Below are 24,297 nucleotides of genomic sequence, written 5' to 3' on the forward strand. Positions count from 1 at the left end.
ACAGAAGGTGGCTTAAAACCAACACATCAAAGTCAACACAGCAGTATTGACTCTGTTGTGTTGGTTTTCAGTGGTTCTGTATTATTAGCTCCCATGAGTGATAAAAATGCAAATTCGAGGTAACCTGAATTTAGTTAGCAAACCTAGAAGGCTAAGTTATGAAACAAAAAAAAAGTCTCTCTCTTGCTCCTGATCTGCAAAGTTTAAAGCCAAAAAGTACACACATAAAAAAACACGAAGTCACAATTTCCTAAGAAAATAAATATCAGAGGATTAATAAAAAAAAGTATGCCCAGATAAGTAAGATATGATTTCAACTGCTGTGCAGAGCACAATGTGGTCATTAGCATGTAGGCATTAGAGCTAAGAGTTTTTTAGATGTTAAGAATACGGTGATAGACATGCAATTTCCAAACTGCCTCTAATGATGCCGATGGCAGAATAATAAACCTGGAGTATAGAGCCAAACAAAATGAAATATTTTCACCACCCCAGAGTTTCTACACAAAGAGATACCGAAGAGGGAGAGAACATAGAAAGTTTCCTTTGGAAATGACAGGCAGTCCAAAAATAAAACGTAAATGTATAAAAAAGGAAAAAAGAGCTACTTTTCTAGAGATGCTATAATGTAACAGAGGAAAATAGAGCAATCTGAAGTATTATTGCTGTCAGATTTTGAAAAGCTAGTAATGAAAGTTGTTAGAGAAATAAAACAATTCTGCAACTGTAAGACCCCCTCCCCCATTCCAATATAGAGAAAGAAGACAATTTTTTACTGAGTAAACATTAACAGATTTACATGCATTTAAAGAAGCACCAAAGTGAACACAGTGTTAGGACAAAATGTCACACTTTTTATACAGTGAAGCAGAAGGAAAAACAATGGCTTCTCTTATTCCTCAAGAGACAAAAAGCTTTACCTCATGACAGTCAACTATAAATCTTATGTGAGACCCAGAGCTAATTCCAAAAGTATATTTTTTTGTATCTAGAGGTTATTTGGCCTATGAACTTGGCGCCATCACTACATTGTAAAAACTGGAGTTTGGGCTTTTATCCCTAGAGAGATTTATCTTTATGTCAAAAGATTGAGTATGGAACCAGGTTCACCGTGCCTCCAAAGAAACACTCCAAGGAAAGGGTTAAAGGGAGATTCATCTCTTTGCCCTTTATAAAGGAGAAAAACATTTTCTTTTACCCTTACCCAGTGCAGGTGTCAGTTTCTCAATTCAATTCAAAGAGTTATTTTGGGTTTTGGATTCAGATGGACCTGCCTTTTAATAGCTGTGCAACTTTAGGCAAACCAGTCTCTGAGGCTCATTTCCACATCTACATCTGTTAAAGGAAGTTTTGAGTTATTAAGAGAACTAAATAAAATGATGTTTATCAAAATCCTCTGCTGTAAGTGTATGTGTATAGCAAACAATCTCTCTCCACAAGTCATTTAAAATTTAGTGGAAGTGCCAGTTGTTGGACATTTTAATAATTTGAAAGGGAAAAATAAAAATGATTTGGTTACAGTGTTTATACATATCCCCGCTAACTTTTATTGTCTTGAAATTCCAATCTTGTGTGTCATATCAAGACCCTCTTCTGTTGTATTCTCTTTTGAGACGAGATGTAGGGGGTTGTGAGGCCATGCTAACACAGGGCCATTTTGAATTCCCAGAGAGAAGTTTCAGCGATTTCAAATTTGGAGGAAGTTTTTTTTCATTTCTATGGGGATGCTAATAAAACATAAGTTGGTAAAGAAATGACAGTACATAATTACCTCACTGAAAGAGGAGGGTTTGTCTATCCTTTACTTAGTCATACACAATGTGAATTCACAAGTTCTAGACTTTTGTTTTCTGCTCTTTTTTGAACCCTACTCCATTCCCAACCCCTAACCCTCAGCCTTAGTCTTTTCACATTTACCTGAACCTAGAGAAACAAACTAGGTTGCTTATGTGCAAGGATTCCCATCCAGGTTATCAGACACATACACATACATGTGAGAGCATATAAGAGGAATTTGTATGGAGTGCAAGTTCATATATATAGCAAGTTCAGATAGATAGGTAGATAGATATAGATATAGATAGATATGGATATATAAAAACAGGCATGCTGTTATTTGGGGAAGTTAATTGAAATAAAAGGCTGGCAAAAGCTTTACCAAGAGCTAGCCCTTAGAATTTCTTGCATTAATATATGTGTGTCCACAATGAAGAAAGATAGGGCTGGAATAGGTGGTGATGTCTGCATATAAAGAAAATCGATCAATAGAAGAATTAAGCATGGGCTTTTGGAATAGAAAATGTTAAATCTGAGATTGTGTCATCTTTGGTTGCATAAGAAATAATTCCCATTGTTCCATTAAGATTAGTAAGAGACCACATACTGATATTGGTAACATAGGGTTTTTAAATAGTCTTCTACGCAGAGTTAGCCAAACTGCAAGGTTTAAAGGCAGTCCCCAAGACTTGCATATCAGATACTAACTGCAAGTTCAAGGGGTTCCCAGAACTACCCTCAGTCTCGATAATTTGCTAGGACTTACGGAACTCACTGAAAGCTATTATACTCACAGTTATGGTTTATTACAAGTGAAAAATACAGATCAAAATCAACCAAAGGAACAAATGCATAGGTCAGAGTCTGAGAGGATTCCAAATGTGAAGTTTCTGTTGTCCTCAGGACGTGTTACCCCTCTGGAATTGATATGTGACCATACAGACTACTGCCAACCATGGGAAACTCATCTGACTGATAGTGTTCAGAGTTTTTATTGGGACTTCATTATGTAGGCATGATTGACTGATTGGTTGCCCACATGGTTGAACTCAGTCCCTAGGTTGACTGATACCACATGACCAAAAGCCCCATGCTGCCATATGATTAGCCTTTCTGGAATGGCCAGCCCTCACCCTAAGGCTGTCAAGTATGGCTCACCCCACCCTGAGATCTGGTTTGGCAATCCCCTGCCCTGACAAAGACACTCCCATCAGATATGAGACTGTCTCCCAGAAGCCAATGGCAAAAGCCAGACCTCTCTTTGGGGAAGCCCAAATTCTTTACTGTACATCTACCCACATGGTTTGTTCAGAATGCCTATTTTTCTGCCAGATGGGGAAGACCCATACCAGGGTTCTTTTGTTGTGTAACCAAGAAACATTAAATCAAAACTCTTCTAAGATTTTGAGAGGCAAACAAATCTTTCTCTTCTTATAAATTATTCCTAAACTCCAAAGGGCAAAAGCTATTGGAAAGAGAGACCTAGTGATATTAAGAGTTTTACAGAACAGAATAATAATTTATCCTGGATATGTGCCTTTACTTTAATGCCATTTTTATTCAGTTAGTCAACAAATATGTATTTAATCATTACTATGCCCAGGCACTCTTCTACAGGCTGCTGGAAAAAGGAGGTGAATAAGAAAGAAAAGTCTTCTGCTGCAGGGGTTGGAGGCAGCTTCATTCTCAGATAGAAGTTTGCTTTCCAGTTAGACTTACATTGTAAAACACATTCTTAAACATATTCTATAAAACTAATACAATGACTGGTGTATGGGATTAATATTTATGTATAAGCATCCTGTTCCAGTTTGCTAATGCTGCCCATTATGCAAAATACCAGAAATGGATTGGCTTCTATAAAAGGGGGTTTATTTGGTTACACAGTTACAGTCTTAAGGCCATAAAGTGTCCAAAGTAACACATAAGCAATTGGGTACCTTCACTGAAGGATGGCCAATGGCATCTGGAAAACCTCTGTTAGCTGGGAAGGCATGTGGCTGGTGTCAGCTCCGGAGTCCAAACTGGCACACATCCCTTCATTATTTCTTCAGTATGAACCTTCCAACTAAAAAGTCTATTTGGAATTCATTGAATAAAACAGATAATATGAGAGATATTTTAGATAGGAGATCCTTTTAAGGCTAGATAAGAAGACAAGCACAAGATAACTTCTGTTGACCACTGCTACTTGACTAGTGCTTCCTAAATTTCTAGCTTTAGGGAAATTAGTATTAACACAATGTGTTATGTAAAATGGCAACAAATATTCAATATTTTCAAGAAGTATAAATTGAGCAAATAATTATACATAAAAAAATAATTTGAGCAAAAAAAGCCCCATAAAAGAACCAAAAGAATTTTATTTCTGTAAGAAAACAATTCCAAAATATGTGAATACATGTGCTTATGCATATTTTTAGCAAAATTTATTGCATATTTTTTAAGATGTTAAAATTTTTCTCTCAGCTACTCTTGGGAAAAACATAATTCACTGATGGCCTAGCAGTTGTAGGTTTGCTTCAACTTTTAAAGCATCATTTCAACTAGAATTACCTCCAGTTTACAGCAAAACATAAAGACTCTACAAATTGCTTTGTTTCAAATTAAAAAAAAAAAATTTTAAAAAATGGTCTCATAACTATAGATATATATTTTTGAGTCATAAAATTTTAAACACACTATTTTAGTCTTCCAGGGCTGCAGTGACAAATACCACACATGGGTTGGCTTAAACAACAAGAATTTATTGGCTCAGGGTTTTAGAGGTGAGAAATCCTGAATCAAGGTATCTGCACCACTGTGTTCTCTCTGGGAATCTGCAGAATTCTGGTGATGGCCATCCTCTGTCACGTGGTGATGGACCTTTGTCTCCTCCAGTGGCTTTCTCTGACTTCCAGTTTCTCATTAAAAGGCCTCCAGTAATACAGATTGAGACCCACCCTCATTCAGTTGGCCACACCTTGACCCAGAATAACATCTTCAAAAAGTCCTATTTACAACGGCTTCAGACCCACAGGAATAGAGATTAAGATTAAGAACATGTTCTCAGGGGTACATGATTCAATCCTCATCACACACTTTCTCTATATTCCCTTCTTGGTTTCTAATTCTGCCTTCATTCACTGTGTTATGTTTTATGCATATTCTATCCAGTGTTCTTGAGACTTTTTTTTACTATGTTTGTCATTCTTAAATGGACACTGAAGCACATAGAGTTCTGGTTAGTGTGTGTACTGCGTTTGTTTACGTAAAAATTAGTATCTTTAAACCTTTCTTACCTATCTTCCTATTCAAAGAATGCTCATAGAAGTAATTTCCTTTGTCCTATCAAGTAATGAATTTGGGGCTCCTGATACAATAATGATATAGTCCTTGAATTTTCTGGCACTGGCATTATATGACTGTTAATTTCTATAATTATCATTTTCTTTTTCCATACATACTTTATAGTAATACCTCCTATTTTCTACAATGTTGAATCTGTAAAAAACACTGGGAGACATAGTTGTATGTTTTCTTTATTCTAAATCTAAAATGTTAAGCAAAGTAAAATATTCTCTATGGAAATACCAGGGACTATTTTTAGATACGTTAGATAATACACTCATGTAAAGGGTTACATAAAGTATATTACAATTACACAAGCCAATTTTCCAACATTGTATTTGCTGGACAGATTAAAAGATTTTTTCAGGGAAGTGTTAATTAATTGTAAGATAATGATCTCCCACTGTTTTTTTCAGAGGTTGCTGAAGTTAGTGGTCTAAGCACTGCACTTGCCAAGTTATTAGCAATTTATTAGCAATTTTTTTTCAGGTTTTGGATGTTTGGGAATGTCTCAATACAGTTGATCCATTTCTTAGTGTGCTACATACATAGGACTCCACCGATCTTTTTTTATCTAGCTAGTTTTAAAAACACTGAGTCCATGAACTTTAAAAATTCTTCAGACTAAAATTAAATGAATAGATAAAAGACTGTTCATTTGATAAACATCAGTGCAAGAAATTGTACTTGAGCAAGCTAAAAAAGTCATTAACAGCAGTGTATCTGATGGAAACTAATATTATACCTGCTCAAGCTACACTGAATCTAGCAATGTGACAGAAGAAATGGAAAAAGGTATGAAAGCATTTCATTAAATCAGGAGTTGAAAGGGAAGCATGGCTTTTTTTTTTTTTTTTTTTTTTTTTTTTTCCAATTTTATTCTTAGCTCAACAGACAAGATCACAGTGAAAGAGACTGTATAATCGGTACTGACCTTTAATAATCCTTACCCCATATTCTGGAACTTAATTCCTAAGAAATGCATTTTCATGGAATGGCACAAAGTTTTCATCCAGGCAGTGTTTGAATTGCAAAGGACCGTCTTCCAGGTCACCTGCCCGCACTGAGCGTCTTTATCAGCCAGGGACCACATCCAGCTGTTTCCCCAGCATTAAAACTCTTGCAGGTGCAAACCAGAACTGCACGACTGGGAGTGTTCTACTTAAGGTCTTCCCTGTAAACTTTCACTGACTTCAGAATGATTCTGAATATGGGAAATCACAAGCTCCAGGGTAGGCTGCGATGAAATGAAAGTTCTGGTCTTTGGCAGCCTGATAAGAATTGCTATCAACCAGATACTGATAAGTATTCTGCTTCCTTTATACATGCTTGATATTCTCTATCTTGCCACTTTTTTTAAGAATACTTTTTAATAATGTTCAGTAACATTTCCTAAAAATAAACCTTCCCAGGCTGTCATCTACTGGAATTAGCACCCACCCTTGCCATTTAAAGCTGTGCCTTGGGCACATTCAAAATTGCTTTAGGTCTTAGTTGTCTCAAAAATGTGGAAAAAATAGCTTATCCGTAAAAAGGCAGAAAGCTGAAAAAGTAAGATATAATGTTCTCACACATACACAGAAGGAGAAGAAAGAGGATTTCTGATTTTATTGCAGGCCAAGAAGAAAAGGAGGAGAGTAAATAATACTTTTCCTGTCACTACCTTCCAGGAACAATGCTGAGGTGTTGTTGTTTTTTTTTTTATACACATCATCTCATTTATTGCTTAAAATAACCCTGAGAAGTAGGTATATAATAAAATTATTGATGTTTAGAAAGGTTAAGAAACTTGCCCAAGGTCATACTACTAATAAGAGGTAAAATCAAGATTCAGTTAAGATCTATAGGATTCCAAAGCCCTAGATCTTTTCACTATATTACTGTTTCACAAATTATATGAATTTTAATTTGTGACTGCTCTCATGATTGTGGCCATATCCATATATCATTGGTGCTATTTTTTACTTCCTTTTTTAAAGTAAATTGGCTTACCTTTTGTTTTTCCTTAAAACAACATATCTTTAAAGCTAAAACTTTAGTTCATTTCAATAAGTGAAAACCTAAGTATCCCTTTTCGTATATAGGAGGTATATTTAAAATAAATATAATAAAAAGACAAAACATTTGTTTGTAGTTAGCCAGGCATTATTGTATGATAAAAAGCCCCATGGCCCTGCTTGAATGACATTTTCTCTCTCTCTCTCTTTGTTGTTATTGTCAAAATAAAATGGACAGTAATAAAATGTTGAGACAAGACACACAAATAGAAACTTTCTCTTTGATGTAATCAGAACCAGAAGAGCGCCAAGAAGGATAATTTTCTCACTACGTGAGTTGGTGTTCTTTAATGCATCTTCCCACCTTACAATATCTTGGGCACCCCTAGCAGTTTGTGCACCATCGTAGGAAGCAGTTCAATCACACAGACCTCCACTTTAGGCTTGAAGAAATGACGACTGACTGTGACGACATTCTGACTGGCTGTCACCTTCCTGCAGGCATTGACCTTGCACAGTGCTCTGCTTGAAGTTGGCGGACTCTTTGCATACAAATTGACCTGTTAGATCACATTAGAAAAGCACCCCCAAATTTTACATAATTTGGATACCTCAGAATTGACAGAAATGAAATACCATTGTATGTTGTGTATTCCAAAAGCCCTGAGAATTACAGGAAGCAGATATCCACCCCTCCCTCTGGTTTTCTATACACTAGCACCTGGGAAGCCCTCACCTTAGATCCATCTATGATATATTTTAAAGAAATGCCAAATGATTTCCATCAAAATAGGACATTGCCTTCTCAGACCTTTTCGTTTTTAATTGATAACATTTGTGGCACAATGAGAAAAACACCTGAAAAGCATACAGATATAAATATTTCACATGCTTTTGTTTCTGTAGAAGAGATTGTCCATAAAGAAGCTACCAGGGTATGCCCAAATGCTCCTGGGGTTGTCCAAGAAATATCTTCTTTGAAGTTACTGACTTTCATAAGACATAAAGCCTCAACATTCTTAGCTGACAGTGCAGATTATGCCCAAAGAGAATGAGGAAAATTACCCTAGAAACACTGAAATATATAGGATTAACTTTTGCATGAACAGTATGTGTAATAGCACAGAAATAGTTGAGCATTTGCTGCTAATATATAGTAATATTTCTGTTCAGACTAAAATGATGTTGAGAGCTTAGGCATGTTCTAAATTAATTACTAAGCAAAGTGGGAGAGAGAGTGTGTGTAGCACAATGTTAAGGAGTTAAGAGTTACAAAGCCTTGGGTTAGTATCAACCACTTAGGAAGAACTATGTGTCTTGGGCCAGTCACTTACCTGTACCTTAGTTTTCTTATCTATAAAATGGGGATTATAATAGTTATTTTCCTTGTAATGTTGGTGTATTAAATAAAACAAAATAATTAAATTACTTTAAAAAGTGCTTAGAATATAGTGAGCCCTCAGTACGTGTTAGTTTTTAACCAAAGTAAGCCTAGAAGTTCTACTACTTAGGAAAAATCAGTGACAGAACTACTTAAAGAATCCAGGTTTATTAAGGAGAAAATTTCAGTTTGGTATTCCTTAATAATTGACTAGTGGTTGCTAATTTAACCTCTCATTTTAACAGAGAGGATCAGAAGCTTATAGCTTTCTTTCAGGTTATAGCTAGCTTGGCTTTATCAGCAGAATGAGGTACAGACAGAATATAGCAAGGAAGGGACAGTGCCGGGGTAAGAGTTGAGGTCCAGCCCACACTGGACCCTCTCAGCAGCACACCAGAAAGAGAGAAAACTTTTTTGATAACACTTGAAATTGCAGTCATACATGAAGCAGGATGGTGCATTAAATTAGATATATAAATTCCGAACATGTCATAACTCTATTTGTGCCATAATACCAATAAACAGAAACTGGAAAAAAAGAAAAAAAACATGGCTGTCAATATATAGAAAGATCTATATAATAATCTACCTCTTCCACTTTGTTAGTGATGCCATAAACCCCCTGGGCTATGAGATGTTAAAGCTTAAAAGAAATGATCCAATATAAACTGAGGTGCCTAAACCACAGTCAGACAAACATTCCATAATGAACTACAAAGATAGATGCCATGTGTTATCACACATAAATAAGACAGCTTTGGTACCAAAAAACAAAAAATCTATTGCCATCAATGATTGGAAATATTAAGGTTCAAAAAGGTTATGAAGTAAAAAGAATTAAAGGAAATTAGCATGAATTCTACATGAAAACTGAAACCTTGTCTAATAGTAATTTGAAAATGCTCTTTTTTAATCAAGTGCATTAACTTCTCACTTAAGCACCTTGCTTGACCGAACATCATTCTTCTGAAATTTATGTTGTGTCCTAAAACAAATCAATATTTGTTCCTATGAAAAAGACTCAATGTCATATATTTTTAAAAATTGTTCTTAACCCTTTGTTCCAGTTTGCTAATGCTGCCGGAAAGCAAAATACCAGAAATGGATTGGCTTTTATAAAGGGGGTTTATTTGGGCACAAAGTTACAGCCTTAAGGCCATAAAATGTCCAAGATAAGGGGGTACCTTCACTGAAGGATGGCTGATGGCATCCAAAAACCTCTGTTAGCTGGCAAGGCACATGGCTGGCATCTGCTTGCTCCCAGGTTGCATTTCAAAATGGCTGTGCCAGTTTGGATATGTTATGTCTCCCAGAATGCCATTATCTTTGATGCAATCTTGTGTGGGCAGATGTATTAGTGTTGATTAGATTGTAATTTTGATTGAGTGTTTCCATGGAGATGTGATCACTCAACTGTGGGCGAGATCTTTCATTGGATAATTTCCATGGAGGTGTGGCCCCACCCATTCAGCATGGGCCTTGATTAGTTCACTGGGGCCCTATATAAGCTCAGACAGTAGGAGCAAGCTTGCTACAGCCAAGAGGGACACTTTGAAGAATGCACAGGAGCTGAAACAGACATTTTGAAGATGGTTGTTGAAAGCAGACTCTTGCTCCGGAGAAGCTAAGAGAGGACAAACACCCCAAGAGCAACTGAGAGTGACACTTTGAAGAGGAGCTGTAGCCTAGAGAGGAACATCCTGGGAGAAAGCCATTTTGAAACCAGAACTTGGAGCATACGCCAGCCATGTGCCTTCCCAGCTAACAGAGGTTTTCCGGATGCCACTGGCCATCCTCCAGTGAAGGTACCCGATTGCTGATGCATTACCTTGGATACTTTATGGCCTTAAGACTGTAACTGTATAACCAAATAAACCCCCTTTATAAAAGCCAATCCATTTCTGGTGTTTTGCATTCTGGCAGCATTAGCAAACTAGAGCAATGGCGTTCTCCAAAATGTCTGCATCAGCTTCCAAGTGCCATCTTCAAAATGTCTGTCTCAGCTACAGCTAGCTATGAGCTCCTTCTGTCTGAGCTTTTATAGAGCTCCAGTGAACTAATCAAGGCCCATGCTGAATGGGCGTGGCCACACCTCCATGGAAATACTGAACCAATAGGTTCCAACTTAATCCACACTAATACGTCTGCCCCCACACAATTGCATTTAAGAATATGGCTTTTGGTGGGACATAATATATCCAAACTAACACACCTTTGCTAGAAAAAATATTAAGTATTTTAAATAACATGAAGTTTCCCAATATTTGTGTGAAATAAAATGTAATAACTATGAGACAAGATCCAATTGTTGGTAAATTTTATCCTGAATTTTAAATGGTTTCAAAATTTAAGATGCACTTAATTTTCTAATCTTTGTGGCTATGTTTGATCTCCCTATGTATTAATGCTTAGCAACAAACAGGACATTTCTCTTTGAACCATCCCTGTAAACATAAATAGAATAACTCTATCTGATAGTAAATTTGGGTAAAACATTCAGCCCTGTAACTGATTTCTTTCCTATGTGATGTATGATATTTTTATGGTATAGACAGTGATAAAATGTTTTTTTTTTTTTTCATTTTCATAGCCCAAATGGATTCAAGAAAACAATTATACTAAAATGTTCAATAACTGTTAGCTATTTTTCTTGCTTTATATGTACAAAGACATTAATAGAGCTATGAGAAGGAAAAATAATGAGATAGAAATCCAATTACAAAAAAGCATCCACCCCGTCACTTCCTTAAAAAAATCATTGATAATGTTCATTAAAACTGTGTGCGCATATATATAAGTAAATATTTGCAATTTTCTTTGTGACTCAGAAGCTAATTCCCTCTATTCTTTCACTTGCCTACATGTTAGCAACAAAATAGAGAGGATCTCAGAAATAGTACTGGGTGCCTGCCCATGTAGCTTCCCAACATTCAAACACCAAAACTCCATCAATCAAACTACAGCTCTAAGGCCCAAGCAATCAAACAGGCAAAGTCAGTGGAAACCTTGAGCCTTAAACTGCACCTGGACTGTTATTTCCCCAATACCTCCCAGCAAGGACCAGAGTTTTTAGAGAAAAGTCTGTTGGAGGAGTGTTACTGACCACCTTCAAGCATGGGCTTCTGCTTCTGTGATGTTTATTTCAAATCAAGTTTTTATTTAATGTGGCCCACAAGCAAGGGCGGAAGAATGGGATTCTGAGATTAATTTCTTTTACCACTTCCAATAAGACCTTGGGCAATTGACTTTCTTTTCTTGTGCCTCAGATTTCTCTTCATTAAGATGGTTATTTATAAAAGGTAGGAATAATTTATAGTTCTGCTGCACAATGCAGACATAGTCTATATTATAATTAGCCAGGTAACATCACATACTTTTCACTCAACTAATATATATTGAGCACCTACTATGTGCTGAACATCTTGCCACGTATGGAAGATGCAATGGGAAGCCACACAAACACTGTGCCCTTCTGCATGAGCACACACACAATCTAGCGATCGTGAGTCTTTTGTGGATTACCGAAGTCAAATCCTGATGAATAGACCATGCTACATCACTCTGTTCACATCCACAAAGTGTGATTTACAAGAGGAATCTGATTATAAAGGAAATTCCCTTCAAATAAAATGTTTGTTTTTAGATTGGAGACAGATTTGCTCACAGAAATCTTCTAGGAGAAAACTAAGCTTATATTGAATTATTTCATCAATTTATTGAACTAAAATAATCTAAGCCTTTATTTCTCTTGATCCAAACCTAAATGATCATATAATTCATACTGTTTCTTACATTCTATATTATCTTCAAACAAATAAAAACACAGATTAATGAGATGGTATCTAAAATCTATTTCAAAAAAGTCTGCAGAAGAGATGGCATAATCAATCACATAACAGATAAAGCATAATTTCTAATCCCTTCTACATCTGTTCTGATTCTGGGATTTTTAATAATCATGCTAATCCAAGGTCCTACAAGTCTCTGAAATCTCTTCTGAATCTAGGATTCTATTATATTGAGCATAATTTGAGTTATAAGACTATTTTGATAATACACCAATACTTAAGATTAAAGATTAAAAACTTTTTTTTGGAAATTAACTATATTTCCTAAATGTCCTGGAAAAAAAAGGGGGGCTTAATAGAATAATATCAAACATATTTCTTCATTTTACTATTTTCACTCACTTTCTCAGATTAATTTTATCCAATTTTAAACTTGGAAGTATTTTATTATATTCTAATTTTTGAATGGTGTGTATAGTAAATTTAATTAAATGAGAATAAATAATTGTGACAACTGTGCTGGTTTGAATGTATTGTGTCCCCCAAATGCCATTATCTTTGTGGTCTTGTGTGGGGCAGAAGTTTTGGTGCTGATTGGATTTGCTTGGAGTGTGCCCCAACCAGCTGTGGGTAATGATAATTTTGATGAGATGTTCCCATGGAGGCGTGGCCCCGCCCATTCAGGGTGGGCCTTGATCAGTGGAGCTATATAAATGAGCTGACTCAGCGGGGGAGGAAAAACGGAGTGCAGCTGGGAGTGATGTTTTGAAGAGGAGCAAGCTTGCTAGAGAGGAACGTCCTGGGAGAAAGCCGTTTTGAGGCCGGAGCTTTGGAGCAGACGCCAGCTGCCTTCCCAGCTACCAGAGGTTTTCCGAACGCCATTGGCCATCCTCCGGTGAAGGTACCCGATTGCTGAGGTGTTACCTTGGACGCTTTGTGGCCTTAAGACTGTAACTGTGTAGTGAAATAAACCCCCGTTTTATAAAAGCCTATCCCTCTCTGGTGTTTTGCATTCTGCAGCATTAGCAAACTAGGACAACCACCTTTCCCTCAGCTATTCTGGATGATCATGAATTAACTATACAATTTCAAAGGATTTTTAAAATTATATCTCTAAATCAATCAATTCTGAACCATATTTTCTGTTAGACATGAAATGCTTTTTGAAATATTTCTATTTGTGGTACCAAAGCCAATTCCCCAAGGAGCTGTAGAATGCAGTCAAATGTATGACATTTTGAGGTTCATAATGTTCTTAGCATTAATCAGTGTTTGGCTTCTAGCACTGGAATTGACTTAAGCAATTTGGAGTATTAGCTTCAAATTATCATTATCATTTCCAGCATTGGGAGTATCTAATCATTGTAAGATACTATATAATTAGCATGAAAACCCACGAATCAATGCATGATCAAACACAGGCTTTGTACCAAATAAAATTACCATAATGTATCAATTCAGCTAGTCAAATATAATTGTCAGTGAGCCCAAAACACTCAAAACACAATCATAATTATCATCAGATAGTATGAGGGTACAGTTCTGAAAAAAATAAACTTTGATGTGTTAATGTATGTGTAACTGAACATCCGAGTTCTGGTAACACATAATTTAACAATGTGATTAATTATTTTTCAGTATTAAATTAATGGAATTTTGCACAGATACTTTAAATAAAATTATGTAAGCCACATTAGATTGTTTTACTTTAAAGTTAATTACACATTTTTTAAAAAATCAAATGTATTTTTACAGTATAAAAGCTCCCCTTTGGACAAATGCCTTAAGCAGTTTTTTTAAATAAAACGTTATTGAATTGGTTCAAGACAGAACTTTAAAAAGAAATATAGGCAGATCTGCCACAGATAAGGGAAAGGCAAGTGGTAGGTTATATGTAAATCCTAGTATGTTCCCCATAATTCCATCCCTTTTTCTCCCACTTTTCATCACTATACCAGTGTATTTGGACATCCTAGTTGAGACCACTTGCTCTATAAATAATGATGGGTCCAGCCCACCTCCCTACAAGCCTCCTTCCCACAACTGGGCAGAACAAAATATTAGGGAAAGCACTCTCTTAAGGCAAAGCAGTGTGGTTTGATTTGGGCAAGACCCTTTTTGGATCCAAAGATTAAAGTACAAAATGGGGATAATTCTTGCCCAACAACCTGCCCCCGTGTTTTGTAATGAAAATCAAGTGAAAAAATACATATGAAAGTACTGTATAAACTGCCACGTGCTAGACAGAAGAGTTCTTATTATGGTGTGGCCCATGCCAGCAGGCTTAGCCCAGTCCCAGATGCTAAAAATAACCCAAACCCAGTTTCTGTTTGGAGGGAATTAAGGGAGGCTTTGCTAAGTAATTCAGATGCCTCAGCCTCTAAGACACTCTTGCTGTAAGCTTATTACATCTGTTTGTGGCTTATTTTAATAACTGGATCCTGCTTTATTCCCGGGAACAAACCAGGTCCCAAAAAATAAATGGACAAAAATTTTTTTGTTGCTTTTTCGGATTCCTACTTTAATGTTCTCACTAATACCAACCCACCTCCCCATGGAGTTGCTCACTGCCTTGCTTGCTTTACCATCACAGATCTGACCTGAATCCATAACCCTTAGCTGGGACCCCTTTACTATTTTTGGACCTCCTAAATTCTACCCAGCTGCCTGACTTGTCCCAATGCATTTTCTAGGTTTTTGCTTAAGCAGATTTAGACTCAATGTAGACAATTAGTTTCTAACCAAGAATATCCACAAATGAGGCAAGCTACCTTGTGAGGTAAAGAATTCAACAACTCTTGAGATAGTCAAGCCAAAGTTACATACCCATCAGTCGCAGTTTTTAGGCAGGGCAGTGCTGCTTTGGTTGGGAGGCTGGACAGGATCACTCTACAGTCCTAGGTGACTGTTGAGCAGGTTGGCATGGCCAAAATTAGACTATCTTTTCTGAAAATGCATTTATTCAACATTAAACCCCTTTAACAATACTAACCTCATTTTATCCTCACCCAAATCTTATGATATAGGTTCTATTATTAACATCCCTATTATAATAAAGAATGCATGGTGGGAAGAGGTTAAACCTATTGACTATGGTGTATTATGTAAGGCTGAGTTAGGATACAAACTTGGCAATTGGCCTTCAAATCCTGTGTCTTAACCACTCGGCTACTCTGGCTCTCTGAAAGCTTCTGGGGATACAGTGGAGAAGACAGATCTATGGTCCCTAGCATCTTTGATCTATCCACACTAAAAATGCATTTTTTTCATGAATGCAAAAGAATCAACACTGTTTACCTCTTATTCGAAAATTACTTGCGATTTCAATGAAATACAATGTTCTCCAGAAACTCAAATGATCTTTGTGTCTAGGTATAAAAGCTATGCTGCCCCATGCCTTTGTTACAGATAGCAGTAATTAGACAAGGGAAATGATGTCATTAACTCTTAAAAGTTGTGGTTTTCTTTTTACTATATGGTAAAGCAATGTCCCAAACCAAGTATCTATACTATTTTTAATTCAATATCAAAAACTCTTTATACTATGTCAATAATTCAACCTCGTAACCTAAACTGAAACATGAATGATGCAAAAGCTTAGCAGGAGCATGGTTTATTTGAATTGGGTAAATAAAGTTAAATTATTTTAGCATTAGAATTCTTCTTTTTCTTTTACTTTTATGGCTTTTTAGTATATTTTCCTTCTTAGCATTCCTTTTGTTGTAACTTAAATCTTATGACTATAAAAAATGACCAATTTTCCCAGTTTTTTCATCTTTACATTTGGTTATGAGATAACAAAGCCCACTAATTCAGATATTTGTGATCCTCTGTATATCGTAAGTATGTCTTTTGATCATACTTATTTCATGAGAGCTGTGAGACAGACAGAGAATAGGATGAGGACATGAGAAGTGTTGGCAGAACAATGGGTCTGAATTATAAAACTGAGCTCTTAAGATCAGAGAGAAAAAAATAAGTAAAGAGAATGTAGTATTGGATACTGGAGAGAAGCAGTGAGGATCTCCAGGTAGCAGGCCCAGAAGACAGTTTTCCAGTAGAGTCATGACTTACCAAGAATCACTATAGTTAATGTCAAGAGTTTATCTGACTTAAATAAGTTTGATGGTGTAGAGGAGAGCGGCAAGCAGGAAAACGCCCACCAAAGTGAGTATTGCAAGCTAACAAGGCAGCCAGCTCTAGTTCCATGGATGCTGACAGAAGACATGAGAATCCTGGGTCAAAGACACATTCCTGCTCACAGCAAAAGCAGCAGCAGGAGCCTCTGCATAGATGCCCTGGTTCCCTGAGTCCCAAGACCCCGATTTGAGGTGGAAGGCCAGGTGAAGCCCACATGAGAGAGACCTTGAGTTTCAAGACTCCACCAATTCTCTTGCAAACAGTAAGCAAACCTGTTCTTTGTCCAGAGGGAATACAGGTGTTTTGCAGAATTACATGGTGCATTTGTGAAAGGAGTCATATCACTTCTCAGGATTGCTAGCTGTGCAAACAATCCTGAGAAGTGGCCTGGGTGAAAGAACAGTCAGGGTCTTGTGATTTTAACACAGTCAGCAAAACGTGTAGGAATGCAAAAGACTGAGGGAGGACTGCCTCCCAACCATGAAGTGGTTCTCAAAGAGTGGTACCAGCCCAGCAGCAGCAGCACTCAGGAACTCATCAGAAATACAAATTCCTGGGCCTTATCCCAAGCAGGGAGTTAGAAATTCAGTAATCGGAGTTTCAATAAGCCTGCCAGGTGATTCTGATGCCCACTGAATTTTGAGAACTACTAGTGTAATGGAAAGGATTCCTGATAGCAGTCAGGATTCTGGGTGTAGGCTGGGCTCTTCTACTAACTCCCTGGGCACGCCACTCACCCTGGCTGGGCATGAATATCTTCACCTATAACAGGAAAGGGTGAGAGAATTTCCAAGCCTCCACATCCCATGAAGTCTCGTGCCTTGCCATATTCTTTATCTTTAAATATCTTTTTATCTGTGTATATTTCCTTTTATCTTTATAAATCTTTCCTTAAATCTTTACAAATGTTGCCTGTTTTAAAGAACTTCAAATGCACATGGAAATTATTGGTAGGAGACAGCAGCCGACAACTAGGCTGGTACCACAAGGTTTCATTACAATTCTCACTACTACAGATTGCAGACTGTGGAAAATATATACTGGTAGTCTGGGGCTAGCCCCACAGACTCACAGAACTGATTTATCCCATGCTGGGAGTGGACTGGTACCCCAGACAAACGTGTAGTAACAAATATGGAATAGGCTGGTGTACAAATTCAGAAGAGCTATAGATGAATTTACAGTGAGACCCATCACTGACAAGGAGACTAGTCCTTCTGTCCTCTGACCTGAGCAGTCTCTTCAATAAGCCAGCTGCTAGGAATTATCATCAGAAGCACGGATTTGGAACAGAGAGTTGGTTACATGATTAAATGTTCTGAGATTGCCTGATAAAGCCGCATCTACAGTAGGAATATACTTGTCACCACAGGTCAGGTTCACACCTAGAGCCTGGACTCCCTCACCCCTGGACAGTTCTTAGATGGTCTCTCAAATTTGCCAGGGCTTCTGTGACAAACACCACAGAGCGGTTGGCCTAAACAACAGACATGCATTCTCTTATGATTCTCAAAGTCCAATGTCAAGGTGTGGTCAGGGCCGTGCTTTCTCTGAAGTCTGTAGCGTTCTGGGGGTGGCCTGCCGGCATTCCATAATTCAACCTCTGCTTCTGTCACATGGATCTCTCGCCCTGTCTGTCTCCTACTGTGTGTTGTCTATTACTTTACCCAAATTTCCTGTATTTATAAGGACTCCAGTCCTATTGGATTAAGGCCTCCCTGATTCAGTTTGGCCTCACTTTAACCAACAGTATCTTCAAAGTTCCGATTTACCAAGGAATTCCCACCCACAGGACCGCGGGCTGGGACTTGAACATGTTCTATAGGAGACGTGATTCAATCCATCACAGATGTGCCCAACCAAGTTGCCCTCCAAGACTCTCCTGTTTCCCTGTATTTCCAGGGCCACAGTCTCTTTTGGATCAACACATTCATTCTTTCTTTGGCTCTTTTATGTTCTAGTCAAGTCTCAACGACCTGGTAATCTTTCTTCCTGTCTTAGGTGACACTGAATATAGTCTCAGCCCTGATCATTTAAGTCTTGACTTTGAAGTTAAAATCTCAGAAGACAAGCTGACGATCTTGTTGCCAAGTCTCTGGTGGGCTACCACATCTTTGTTCTCTTTGTTCTCTCCCGTGCTCCCTGCCCCACTCCCTGCTCCCTAAAAGTCCATCAACTATTCAGTCTCCAAGAACTACATAAAGGAAGAATTGGTTGCCTTCATTGTAACCATTCCAGAAAGTTACTATTCATCTTGGCCATTACTCCATTCTGGTTTTTGTGATGTAATTCTTTCAGTCTAAAAGAATAATTTAATTTGGCCCCAACAGTTTATTAAAAGAAGGCAAGTTTTAACTTGTAATGAACAGTAGGCGCTGAATCTGTTTGTGTTATTTAGAATTAAATTGAATCATAAGTCATTTGTACTGAGGGATTTTCAAAAGTCAAATGTATTCACATTGTTCTTAGAAAGTAAATAAACAATTATTCAAAAAACATGGTCAATGTTGACAACAAGTATAGAAAATTCCTGTTTGTAACACTCTGCTTTTCTAGAAAATGTTAGGCAGCCTGTATTTTCTTTAGCCTTTTTTTTTTTTTTTTGCTTTTATAGCTGCTACCTCAATATCTATCTAGATTTCTCTAATTACTTATTACTTATAAAGCTTAATTAGGGAAAAAAAGACAAGAGCAACATTTTTGATATTAAAAAAATCATGAGTTCTTTAAAAGTACGCATTTTTTGTAGAGCTGTAAATAAGGCATATTTATTCCACATAGTGCTGTGCTGATTTTATTTCAAACATATTAATGCGTGAGGTTGAACATTAAATGTGCTAGCCCAGTAGATTAATACTATCCTTTTCATCGTTGTCAAATAGAAGTAAATTGCTTGGTTCAATACAGTCCGGTCCCATCTGAGTGGCTCTCTTTGTTGGTTTTCAGAAATAGGGGAGATTGAGAGTTGAAAAAGCATTCATCATCAGGAGAATTTGTTATAAAAGCATCCAAGCTCCCATGCAACCAGTGGATAAATTACCCACTATTCAAGAGAAGGAGAGCACAATCAGTTTCACATTATACTAAGCCAATCAGCTCTTTAAGTGACTGTCTTTCTTGAGAAAAAGGCAGCAAGAATGTCAAAGCTTTCCCACTTTTCCCAGGCCTTTAGAAGCAAGCCTTTTCTCAGACGAGAAGTTCTATGGAGAGCTTCGTGAATATATTTTACCATTGTCTTTAGATAAGGAGCCTGGCATTCATGACTTGTAACCATATGGTTAAGAGCACCTACTTAACAATGCAAAGCTAATGACATTTTTATTTTATACCAATGACAGACAAGTGCTTGGAAGCTTTATGGCATAGAAGTAAGACTTCAATAAATTATTTTCAACCCTACCTCTCATCTTCCCAGAAGAGGTATTTTTGTATAATCATTTACAATTAAGAAGCAAAGGAAGGGGTAAGGATAAATCACACTAGAGGTAATAGAATATCCACAACAATCTGCAGGCTGTTTTTTACTTCCTAACAAAATGGATAGTTGCTAAACAACCATCACCTCTTTGGAGACATGAAGGATGGTGGAAGAGTATACTAAATAATTTTCCTCTGCCATGACTTTACCTAGAGAAACACCAACAACAATTAATAAACTTTACAGGCACAAGTACTGCAGCATTTTAAACATTTGCATTTGTAATAAGAAAACAATCAATGGAGGCCTTAGAGACAAGAGTGTAATTGCAATCATACAAACAGCTTATTAAAAGGGGAAATTTTAGGTCATAATATATGTTACTAAAATGAAAATTAAAAAAAAAAAAAAACATGGAACAGCACAACACATTGAACCCTAAGTTAAACCATGGACTATAGCTAATAATATGATTATAAAAATGTGCTTTCATCAATTAAAACAAATGTACCACAACAATGCTAGGTGTTAATAATAGGGTGGTATATAGGAACTCTATATGTTATGCATATTTTTCTGTAAACCCACAACTTCTCTAATAAAAAGAGAAGAAAAAAATGGGAAAAAGAACCTTATTTTCTTCCTGCACACAAATGTTATTAATCAAAACCCCCAGCCACAATGCCTTGTGTTTACATATCAGCATAATTCTATAGGTTAGTTTAATCTGATTTCACTTAAGTTACTAATTCTTATGTTGATAACGGAGAATATATGTTATGTGCATACAGGTAACCTACAAAGTTCCTTTATACTACACAAAAAGTAACATGCCTACTTTGTATCATAAGTTCAAAATTTTGTGCTTTAAAGAGTAATTGTTCACCTGCACATAAACACATCCTGGAGCTTCATGAGGAACACATTCGTACAGTGTTTCTATTTTAAAAAATACATATATTTATAATTGGTATGTGGTATTTGTTAGGAGGAGAGGGAGAGAGAATAGGGAGCAGAGGGTGAGGAGGGAACCAAAGTATGAGAGTAGAAGAGAGAGAGAATATTAAAAAGAAAAATAAAAGGACTTATGCCTTATCCATAGAAGTTCCTTTCCTAGAGAAAAGTTTTTTTATAGCTTTTGACTGTAGAAAAAAAAAATCTATTGAGGGATATATTTTGTTTATTTTAATCAAGTTAGCTTTTTTAAAGTTTTAAAATCAAAATTGTTAGGCATTTATTATTAGCTTTATAATTATAAATCTAGCAAATTTTACAAAGCACTTCTAAGCAGTCTTTGAAAAATGATTGTCCCAGATGGGTAAATTAAATGCCTTCACACATTGTAAACAGCATTTGTAAATTTAAGATTTTTGATACCCTGTTTTTAAATACTACATTTTTCTGGTTTAACCAATAAGATCTTTCTGGGAATGAAATAAATCTTAAAATCTAATAAATTAAATGTATTGATATGAATGACCTAAAGTTTTCTAAGATTTTCCAGTATCATGTACATACTTACTAAGATTTCAAATCATAAGACTGAAGTCAAATTTATTTTCAATTGCACCTTCTAAACTGAAATTACAAGACAGTCATTCTGATCAGCCAGATTCTCTCAAATAACACAAGTACTTAAGGCACCAAGCATTGACAGATTTCTTCCTAATTCAAAATATTAGTACTGTGTTTTCTATTCTTATAAACATTTTATATTTAATTCCAAATCTTCCTTGATTTAAAGATATTTATTCACTAAAGAGTACAGAATTCTAGTTAACAGAAATCATATAGACATATATGTTCTTAACTTTGAAAGATGCATATCCACGAAGGAAGAGAAATCACCATCCAGTTTCACTGAGTTCCTTTTAACTGTGATCATCTTTGCCAGACGTGAGATCTGCAGCTGCAGACATCCAGAGCCATTTTCCACCACCCCAACTGCCATATTTGCCCTCTTCATAATTTCTACATCATGGGTTTCAAAACTTTAATGAAAAGTCAAGTGACCCAATTCATGGGCTAATACTCATAGTAGTCAGCAGCTCCCATCCAAATTGATACCTTGATTTGCATGTCTTTGACTCTTAAAACATGGACACAGATTTTCCATCTAACTCCAAAGACCTTTAAAGTTGATGGAATAACAATTTGTGTGCTTATATTTTCTAGCAAAACTAAAGATCCCAGTGATATATTCTTTTATATTCATATTCATATTAAATTTGTCAATTCTTCAAGCAACAAATTTTCGCCCTTTTATTTGGTGTTTCTGACTCATGGTTGCCCTGATCTTCCCTTCCTACTTCTGGAACTCACATCAGAGACCTGTGTTAGCCTTTTCTTCCATTGCAAGTGCATAAGGCGTAGGCCTGCACTTTCCAAAGCTTCTTAGAGGAGAAAAGTATCCTATGGTCACTCTTGTTAGGGGCAGCAAAAATTCATGGGCAACCCAAATCTCTTTCCCCTGACTAGAAATTCCAGTGGCTTCCCTCTGACCTGGAAAAGCTCAGGTTGAAAATAATCGCTGATCTCAAGCAATAAATTTGCTGGATTTTTTTTTTTTTAATCATAGCATGGTATAAGTGTAAATACACCAAAGGATCTAAGAACCTGTCATAAAAAGTATTTGTCCTAAAGATCTAATTCTTCCTTTATCCTTCTCTTGATTTAGCCCTAAACTCTAAATTACCTATGTGCATGCTATCAAAAATGAAATGAATCTTTATATTTTAAAATGTGTTTTCTTTTCTCAGTTTCTACAGATAAAGTGATCTGAAGTAATGTTTGATGCCGAGAAAACAGAAAAGAGAAACTGTGACAACCCCCCAGAAATGTGAAAGGAGGTTTCTTACTGGGTAGCAAAATCTTTGGTTCAATTTGTATAAAAACCCAAATAAATAAAATGGACTGTATTGTTCGATCTTAGGATTTCCATTTCTTCTCTGTTCAAAGCTGTACAATTGTCAGGTTTTTATGGTTTAGATTGTAAATGTGTTTTCCCCCTGGTTAATTAAGCTGTTGTTTTTTAAGTCTTAAAAGTCTTAAAATGTGAAGGACATTTATGAATGGTAAGGGAGACCTGTATACAAATGTATATTTGTAAAAGCTATTTTTATGATTAGCATGTTTTACTGTTGATCATATATAAAGTCAGGTGATATTGCAATTCTATGTTTAAAGCTTATTTCCAACAATATCATGTAAGAAAAAATGCATAGTATGCTAGTTTTTATAATTTATTTTTAATTTATAGTTTAAAGTATTTCATAAGTATAAAATTCTTGAAAAAGTTATATTTCTGCCCTCTACAAGCACCATTTTTATTAATGAAGAATGCACATATTTCAGATGTGACACAGTAATTAAAGGATTGTCGGTTTGGCCTGTGACTAAATTAAGCATGCTCCGCTCTACTAAACTGAGATGATCAAATTATTAACCAATATTTCAGGCTGAATTAGGAGATCCGATGGGCAGATTTCAGTATTCAAACAGTTGAGAAATGGATCTGAAAGGAAGATAGCCTTGTCTTTGGATCCAAAGTTTAAATTAATACATAAGTCACTTCTTTTCATCTCCTATCACTAGGAATTCTCCTTTGCTGTGCATTGCAGGTGTTTTCCACATGCTCTTAGCTGTCGTCTTGTCCTGTGGAAATGGAAGAAACCATCTTCACAGACTATAGGAGAATTCAGCAGATAATTTCTTAATAAATATTCTTTCTTCTAAAACAAAATTGGTGTGTCTCTTTTCTTTGGGGTGCACTGAGTTTTAATATTCAGTTTGAACTTTTTAAGTCGCTGCAATGCCGCAAAATCAGTGCAGTAATGAAAGCAGCCTAATTTTACTAAAATGTATCATATATGTTCTATATACACACACTTTTCATGGAGTGACCTGTACTCCAGAACACAGCAATTGACCATATAAAAGAAAACCACATAGCCCTCATACCCCAACTGAAGGCACACTCAGATTTATATTTCTAGAAGGTAGATGTTTTTCCCCCCAAATGAAGAATTTTAAGAAAATATCTTAGGATAGAAAACAAAACTACCTCATCAGGAAGTATTTATGCTCTGCCTTACTCAAAGCCTGCAGCTATATGATTGCAAGCGCCTCATTAAAGAGCAGACAGACGAACATAAAATCACCAAAAATACTTAGAGGGATGAAGGCCTCCTTTTTTCAAAGAAACTGAAGAGAGACTAAAGAAATCCGCCTTGGTAAGTTTTTTTGAATTTTCTACTTTAATTTATTTAATTTATCCTTTCTCCATGGTTTTCAAAAATAAGCTAATGAAAACTGATACAATTTTATCCAAGCAAGGGTACCAAAGATCAAAATTCTGAAGAAAAAAAATTATGACTCTCGTATTTTAAAAAAATATATACTACTGTTACCTATTTAAAGTCTTTAGAAATTTGCACAATAGAACCTAGAGTCTGAATCAGAAATGTA

General features: G+C 36.3%; 1 protein-coding gene across 8 annotated transcripts in view; it reads left to right on the top strand.

Moving 5' to 3' along the window:
• RALYL (RALY RNA binding protein like) overlaps nucleotides 1-23,566 on the top strand; it is a 727,077-nt gene extending 703,511 nt beyond the window's left edge. For all 8 annotated transcript variants that reach the window (XM_037802772.1, XM_037802774.1, XM_037802768.1 and 5 more), the window contains one exon: nucleotides 22,590-23,566. In XM_037802772.1, coding sequence (XP_037658700.1) covers nucleotides 22,590-22,607 — 18 coding nt within the window. In that variant the 3' untranslated portion in view covers nucleotides 22,608-23,566. The remainder of the gene's footprint in view (nucleotides 1-22,589) is intronic.
• The last annotated feature ends 731 nt before the right edge of the window (nucleotides 23,567-24,297 follow it).

The sequence above is a fragment of the Choloepus didactylus genome, chromosome 14 (assembly GCF_015220235.1).
Source record: "Choloepus didactylus isolate mChoDid1 chromosome 14, mChoDid1.pri, whole genome shotgun sequence".
NCBI lineage: Eukaryota > Metazoa > Chordata > Mammalia > Pilosa > Megalonychidae > Choloepus > Choloepus didactylus.